The sequence below is a fragment of the Podarcis erhardii genome (assembly GCF_964252035.2).
Source record: "Podarcis erhardii genome assembly, chromosome: Z".
NCBI classification, from domain to species: Eukaryota; Metazoa; Chordata; class Lepidosauria; order Squamata; family Lacertidae; genus Podarcis; species Podarcis erhardii.
This window is the reverse complement of record NC_138504.1, coordinates 32,914,879-32,923,221: the sequence shown is the minus strand read 5'-3', so window position 1 is coordinate 32,923,221 and position 8,343 is coordinate 32,914,879. Positions and strand designations below refer to the sequence as shown.

Here is an 8,343-nt window from a genome sequence, read left to right as displayed (position 1 = left end):
ATGTTTGTCTTTTTTTGGCAGAAACTGTCATGTGTTTGTTGTTTCAAATTTGTATCACTTCTGTTGTTTGTCTTGACATTATTTCATATTTGCACTATGGTATTTGTATGTGTCTGTTCATTCTTGTGAGCCTCCTTGGGGGCTTTTTTTGGTTGAAATGACATACAGTATAAACAAACGGTAACGTAACACTCTCAGCCTAGCCTACCTTGTAGGGCAGTTGTGAGGGTCAAATGGAGAGTGGGCATAGCTCCTTGTAGAAAGGGAGGGCCAGAAATGTAATAATAATAAAATAAAAATAAATGATAAATAACTAAGTCCTCTCCACTCCTGAGAGGTCCCCTCGCCGCCTCTCCCCGGCGCTGAGGCAGGCAGGCAGGCAAGCGAGCGAGCGAGCGAGCGGAGCGGAGTAGCTTCCCTCTGGGTGGCAGGGCCGGGTCGGAGCAGGCGCCAAACTTTGCATGCGCTCGAGCGCCTTTCCCTCGCCCACCAAGAGGAAGGCTGAAGCCCCCTTTGAAGGGAGGGAGGGAGGGAGGGAGGGGAGAGTCGCCCCTCATATACTAAGCAACCCCCGAGGCTACCCCGCCCCGCAACCGGCTGGTCCCGCCCCGCGAGAGGCTGTGGCCGGGCGCTCGCTTGCTCCCTCCCACACATACTCCCCAAACTTATCAGCGAAGAGGAGGCGGCGGCGGCTGCGGAGGAGGAGGAGGAGAAAGTTCCTGTTTCTCTGTGCGGCGCGCGAGAGAAGGGCCATCCCGAAGGAGAGCCCGCCGCGCGCCAGGGCGAGGAGGGGGACCGGGAATCGGGCGACGGGGGCTCCTTCTCTGCGCCCCACTGGGAAACTTCGCACCTGGCACGGCGCGGAGAAATCCTCCGGCGGGGCGAGGGGGGCAGCGCGCTCCAAGGGGAGCTAGAGCGGAGAGAGAGTTAATAAGTGTCCCGGCGCTTCCTTTCGACGGGCTGCTGCAGCGCGGCGGCGCCCGAGAGCGGACCGAAGGGGCGGCCGCGTGTGCGGAGCCAGAGCCTCGGTGGGCAGGGCGGAGAGGACGCTGCCACCGCTGCCAACTTTGGGAAGCTGACCTTCTTCTTCTTCTAACCCGGCGAGCCGCGCTCGGCTGGGGAGCGGCGGGATGCGGCCCCTTGGGGTGCGGAGCCCCCGCGGCTGCTGCTGCCTCCTGCTGCTGGCACTGCTGCCCGCCTTCGCTCAAGGTAGGTGCGCTGGAGACGGCGACGCCACTTCGGCCACCTGTTGCGCTCCCCGGGCCTGGACATCCTCTGGTGGGGTTCGCGGGACCGTCTTGGGCCTGATCCGGTGGGGGATGAGCTTCCTGAGCCGCTTTTTCCACTTTCAGGATTTCATGGCGAGCGATGGAATGGAGGGTGGGGGCTGAACTGTGTACCTGGTATGGTCCTCCTATGCTCTGCATTGCAGGGGGTTGGACTAGATGACACTTGGTGTCCCTTCCAACTCTTCGACTCTACGATTGTGTTTGCAAGCGTCTCCCTTGCCCGCGGCGTGGTGGTGCTGACGTTTAGGGCGATTAAAACAAAACAACGAGCCGGGCCGTTGTGTCGGCTCAGATGAGCTCAGATGGGAAGCCTCCCCGTGCAAGCGCAGTCTACCCTGAGGGTTCCTTCCTGCCCTCCGCGCGAGTTTTCCAAGCTGCCTGGCAGCTGGTTCAGGCAGCGTCGGTGACCTGCAGCTCACCTTAACAGGAAAGAGGGCAGGATTTTCCTTTCTTACTCTCTTTACATATTTATTTGATGCAAAGTGCGCTTTGGGGTTTGCAACAAAAGTGAAACAAAACCGAACGGCTAGGCTGCTTGGGGCTTTTTTTGCTTTTGCGAAAAAGTTTGCAGAGATGTTGATTTCCCCGGGCAAATGCAGCATGAGCCTGGTACTTTACTGGGAACGGCAGTCTTTCAAGAATGGAGCGCGCGCGCGCGCGCGTGTGCGTGAGGAATCCCCTCTCCAGCTGCTTTGCAAAACTTTTTGCCGCCCCCCTCTTTCTAGGAAGTGGGAGTGGGACTCTCCCAGCATCGTGTTTGAGCAAATGCGTAGCCGTGCAGCACACAGTCCTGACAAAATTTGTATGGGGAGAGAGGAGGGAGAAGAGTTGTAACCAGCAAAGCTCTTCTCGGAGTAGACTTTGATTGCAGGGGGTTGGACTAGATGATCCTTGGGGTTCCCTCCCAGCTGTACCGTTCTGATTCTACACTCACTGAAACATAACCATGCCTATTCATTTCAGTGAGTCTGCTCTGAGCAAGGCTGGCATTGGAGATGACCCCAAATCATTGGATATCTGGTCCTCTCCCTCTTCCTGGGCCTCCTGGGAGCACAACCACAGTTTTCCCCCTCCCATCTTGGAGAGGGGGCTTCTTTTGCAAGCACCCAACCAACCCAAACCAGGGTTTGCTGCATTATAATGTGTGAAAAGACTGCCTTCTGTTTGGTAGGAAGCTGTGAAAGGCCAAACTATTGTCTGCATGGTGGTTTCAGATTTAATTGGGAAATTTAGGACTCTGTCACAGGTTAGGGTACTTTTTCTGCGGTTGAGGGGGGTGTTTCTACTTTGTGGATATGCGTAATATTTCCTGTATTCGCACCCTTGCCTTTCTTTAACCTCCCTCTTCCTTTTTATTTTTTGCTGTGTTACTTTCTGGGGGTGGATGTCACAAGCTGTTTCTTGTGCTCTTGTTCTGCAGAACTCTTGTGAATCCTTGCTGGGAAGGGGGACAGTGGAATGAAGAACCTGGACAGTGAGCGCTAGACTTGGAGATGGGGCAAAAAAGTTTTGCACAGAGCAGGCTGTTCTCACTTTTCTCTGAAGTGCCTCAGGGCAATCTGTTTTGGAGACAGAATTTTAACTGGAGTAGTGGAGACAAAGAGAAAAAGGCTCTGTGTGCTGGGTGAATGGAACTTCTCACCAGCTGCCTGATTCATTGAATGAAGTCGTTTCAATTTCAAATCAAAGTGTGCAGTGGCTAAATGCTGGGGTGCTTGCTGGGCAGTTTTTCTCACCTTGATTCATATGCTTTGCTGCCAGGGAACGGTTTGTGATTGTTGATGCTGTGTGTGCTGAGAGTATATAATTCAGAGGTGTGTTGGTTTAGCCTCTGAACAAAAAACAAAAACTAAAACTAAATTAAAGATTGAGTTTCAGGTTTCTCTGTCACACATGCTGTGGGTTTGGAGAAGAAGGCATCCTTGCTTTTGCAAGCACCTTGAAATGGGGCTGTGGGGGGTGGGGGTGGAGAAAGAGATCTGCTCTGGGGTTTGGTGGGTGGGATCCTTAAACTATCTGGACACATAGATGTACACACACATCTCAAGCATAGCTCTCTCTGGATTGGAGCTGGGAGAAGACTAGGGCTCAGATCCTGATTTGGATCCCTTAGTGCAGAATTCATCAACTTTGTACTTCCAGGACTGCAGAGTACCATCATTGGGCTTAGCCCAATTATGAGTATCATAGGAAGCTATCAGGCAATCTTGTCCTAGCCCTACCTGGAAAGTCCAGGGATTGAACCAGGAATCTTCTGCATGCAAAGCAGTTGCTCTACCACTGATTTACAGGATGATGGGAGTTATAGCCTAACCACACTGTGAAAATCCCAAGGTTGAAGGGGGTTGACCTAGTGACTCCAAGCTCAGCCACTCAAGTCTCCCATCAGTGTCACAGGTCTTGGTCTCTCTTTCTCTTTTGGTTGCCAGAAGGAGCCTTTCTAGCAGGGACATAATTTGCTAATAATTTGAAATGGTCAAGCAATTCAGTAAATGTTTTTTGGAATAAACTTCTGGTGATAGTTGGCATGGATTGACCCATGTTAGTGAAAGTGAAGTGATTCTCTCCCCACCCCGCACTCCAGCCCCCTTACTTTGGAACAGCTTGTAAATAGTTTCCAAAAGTTGTTGGCCCAATATCATCCCCTACCCCCCCAAACCCTTGCATTTCTAGTCACCCAGAAAGACCTTTTTGTCCCCACAGCCTTGGTCTTTCCTGGTTTCCTCATACCCAACAGATAGTGTCATTTCAGGAAGACACCCCTCTACCCCCACTTTGTGTCATCAATGTCTTGCATTCAGATCCTAATTCAGTTCTCACAGGGTCATCGTTTAATTAACTATCTTTTTTTTTTAAAAAAATGCATTTATATCCCACAAGGTGATGTACATTGTTCTCTCTCCTCCCCATTTAACCTTCATAACAACCCTGCAAGGTAGGTCAGGCTAACCTAAGGTCACCCAATGATCTTTATGGTCAAGTGAGGGATTTGAACCCTGGTCTCTTGCAGGTCCTAGTCCAACATTCTAACCCCTATGTCATGCCCACACTGGCTCAGTGTCAGGGCAGAGGGTGCCTGAGAGGTTTGCCATAACCCTGAGATTTGCAGAAATAATAATAAAAAAATCATAAGGGAGAGAAGGGAACTCCTACAAAGCTTCTTGAAAAGTTTGTGAGTGTGGGTCCTGAGCCTGATTGATGGTTAAGGGGCGGGGCTGACAGCTGTTTGGGATGAATGGCATGGAAGAGGAGGGAGGAAGAGACATAGATATGGAAAAGGGTAGAGCGAACAACTTCTTTGGCTAGGTAGCTCATTTCCTGGTTCAACCTGCGATGCTATTTTTATATCCCTCCCAGGGGTGGAAGTGATTAAACTTCCCATAGAAATCAGCAGAGAAATCAGAAGATTTTACGTAGCTGGGATTGGGAACCTATGTTTCCATCACATGCAGGCACCCAAATGGAGTATTATGATTATGATATTACTGATTGCCTTTATATCCAAGGAGGAAAACCAAGGAGCACAAGGTGGTGTACATGGTTCTCAGTCTTCCCATTTTATCCCCACAGCAGCCCTGCAGGTAGGCTTAGAGGCACTGACTGGCTCATTGGCCCAAAGTCAAGTGAGCATCATGGCTGAGTGGAAATTTGAACCCTGGGCTCCCAGATCCTATTCTGTGATTCTACGCATAACACCACACCGGAATACACAGCTTGCATGGAGAGTCCTGATTGATTTGGTAATAAAATTAACTGGCCCATGAACAGAAGCACTCTACAGTCCTAGCACTTTGCTGCAGGGCCATCACAGTTTATATGCCAATCCTGATCAAACAAGAGGGGTTTGTTTGATCAGGCCAGTGGCCAAACAGACCCCTTCCCATGTCTGGGTTGTGTGTACATGTGCAATCTTGGACCCAGTCAAACTGATAACCTCCCAGTCTCTCATAGAAGCTGGACTGTTTTAGCTTCCTTAGCAACTGAAAAAGTCAGGACCTTTGTTCCTGCTCAACCAATCAGCTTTTTAAGCTTCACCACCAGGAGCATTGAGACAATAATAGGTTTTTCTGTGGGATTCCCAAGAATATCTTGGGTGGTGGAAGGAAGAAACTAGGAGGCAGGAGTCTCCATTACTAGAGCTGAGGGTCAAAGTTCTAACAGGGAGTTGGGGGTGCCTTCCCCCTCCCGCCCCCCAGGCAGTTGTAGAGCACAGCAGAGATTAAAGCAGGCATGGGCAACCTGTGGCCCACCAAGTGAGTCTACAGTCTGGAGGGGGAGGGCACCATGTTGGTTGTTCATAGGTTAAATTGGATGCTCTTCCAGCTGAGTTCCTTGAGTGGAGTTTGGGGTTCAGTTGTGACAAGCAACTGGGAGCTGTAACAAAATGTTGCAGCGTAGGGTCCTTATTTTTTGGATTCCAGTCAGGATACTCCACCCTGCCGTACCCCCTCCAAGAGTTGGGCTGTGCCCCATGCCTACTCAGCACACTCAGTGCTCACTGGGCTGTTGGATTTCTTTCCCCCTAAAACTTGTTTGTGCTATATTGGGACTATGGAATGTGCTGCCACAAGATATACTGGTGGTGACCAGCTCAGATGGCTTTATATAAAGGCGATGAGACAAAATTCAGGTTGGATTGCCATCTGTCATGGATGCATTGCAGGGGGTTGGACTAGATGACCCTTGGGATCGCTCCTGTGATTCTATGCAGGAGGATAAGGGTACCACTGCCTTCATTGTTGAAGGCAGTATGCTTCTGAAAACCAGCATTCCTGGGAACCTCAGAAGAGGGCGGCTGCTGCTGTGCTGAGGTCTGCCTTGTGGACTTTCAGTAGACACCTAGGCGGGCCTCTGGCCTGGCCCGGCCTGGCCCGGCAGCCTCTTCTCATGCTCATTACAGGCCCATAGCTGTCAACTTTTTCCTTTTTTTAAGGGAAATTCCCTTATTCTGAATAGGATTCCTCACAAGAAAAGTTGGCAGCTACGTACTGGCCACTTCTGGAGGGTCCTCTTTCAGTATTCACACATTTGGTGCAAGCCATCAAGTGGTTGTGTGCGCACATGTGAACCGCCCCTTTGGAAGAGCCTTCGAAGGATCTGGGCTGCCTGAGGCCACCCTTCTCTGGTGTTCCTGTGCACAGCAGAAGTCTGCAAGTCACCTTAGTCATCATGCCAAATAATAATTTCACCTCTTGCCTTCCGGGAAATGGAGGAGGAACAGCTCTCTTTTTTTTGCATACCTTTTGGGGTCAGTGTCTAGTTTCGCTCTGTGTTTTCTCCCCCCAGCGGCAGTTCCAGCTACACACAGGCCCATCCTCCACTTTCCTTCTGAGCTATCGGTAACTAGAGTGCCTGGTTGAGGTTGCTGTGTGTTTGTGTTGTGTGGTATGTCTGTGTGTGCATGGGTCCTGAAGAGTGCTCTCTCCCGACTCAGTCAGGAGCATGTAGGTGTTGGGTATCAAGGGGACTGAGCCAACCCCATCAGCTTGTAGTAAATACAAGAGGTATCCTTGGCTTTTGACAATGGGCAGCTCTGATTTCACCCCCTCCCTTCCCGCTTTGTTTGGGAAGGCGCAGAGCTCTGCTCTGCAGCTGTTGCTTTTTCCCACGAACTCGGACCCGCCTGCTTTAGAACTCTCTCTTATCCTGGTCTCTGTTGGGCTCCTTTTGCGGACACACTGCGCTTAAAAAAAAAATATATATTCATGAATATCTGAGCAGCCAGACAATTCAAAAATAGCTTTGTAAGAGAGAGTGTGTGTTTGTGTGTGTTCTGTGAGCAGGATGGTGGCGGGGGGTGTGTCTTGTGTCTGCCCTCTGGAAAGAAAAGAGCCTGAACTCCTATAGCTGTAAATGAAAGACAGGTTTTTTGCTTCCTCTGTCCAGGGTAGTGGGCTTTCTAGAACGCAGCCGTGCACCGGCTGCAAGGACAATCTCCCGCCTGAATGTTTTTGAAGCAGTAGCTTAAAAACTTAAGTGAAATACCAATACTTTGCTAATTTGGGGGAATAGTCACTGCCCCAGCCTCTTTGGGACAGAGACCAATGTTTCAGTTTCTTGCTTATGCTCACCTCACAGTGAATGTGATGGAAGCATCATACCCATTTTTATTTTACAGAGAGGTGCTGAGCTGAACTCACCTTGTTGAAAGCTAAGCCATAAGCCAGGGGTCTTTTGTTTATTTATTTAGTGAAAGTCCTTGTTTTCTGGTTTTAGAGCACTTGCAGCCAAAAAGACTCAGAGTGGCTTTACATGCAATCAGTAATAAACAACAACAATAAAACAAAACAGTCTTTACCTCAGTAGGCCAAACAGCTGGTTCACAATCTAGACTTCCTTCATCTTTTGTCTCAAACTTAAGGTATAAGTGGCAGGCTATAAAGAGCAGAGCAGTAATAGGGTTGTGCTTGGTTCTGGTTTGCTTGTCTGAGGTTCTCCTGGCTAAGTGTAGCCTTGAACCCAGGATCCCAAGATTCAGCCATGCAGGTAAGTCTGCAGTAGCAGCCCTGCCCATAGCAGTGTCTCATGTGACCCATCAGGGACCTAAAGAGAAGAAATCAACAATTCTTTTCTGATGAGCAAGTACTTCCGTGCCTTCCAGGCAATCCAATGAATGAGCATTTAAATTCCACTACTGTTGCCATTGTTATACAACGGCAGAAGTTAAGTAGGCAGCTCTTTGCTTCAGTGAGCTACCACATAGGTGTGGAGCCTAAGGACCAGATGTGGCCCTCAGGACTCTCTCTTCTGGACCACCCACATTCACCAGGCTGCATTAAATAGCCCTGCACTGCCTTCTCCTTAAGTGCTCTTACCTGGCTAGCTCTGGTGTCCTTAAACCACGATGGTGCTGTTTGCTTGTGTGGATGGAGAGAGAGGTGTGTGTACAAACTTCTGACTTTTGCATGGCTAGAGCAGAGCGTACTGTTCACATGTAACAGCTGCATCCATTTGTTCTTCCCACTTTTTTCCCTAGCCATGCCCTCCTCTGATATGTGGCCCCCCCAGAAGGTTGGCAATGAAAAATTGTGGCCCTTGGGAGCTGAAATAAAAT

At 49.9% G+C, this 8,343-nt stretch overlaps 1 protein-coding gene across 1 annotated transcript in view; it reads left to right on the top strand.

The window, feature by feature from the left end:
• The first annotated feature begins 691 nt into the window (after positions 1-691).
• NOTCH1 (notch receptor 1) overlaps positions 692-8,343 on the top strand; it is a 99,644-nt gene continuing 91,992 nt past the window's right edge. The window contains exon 1 of the mRNA XM_081846864.1: positions 692-1,209. Coding sequence (XP_081702990.1) covers positions 1,131-1,209 — 79 coding nt within the window. The 5' untranslated portion in view covers positions 692-1,130. The remainder of the gene's footprint in view (positions 1,210-8,343) is intronic.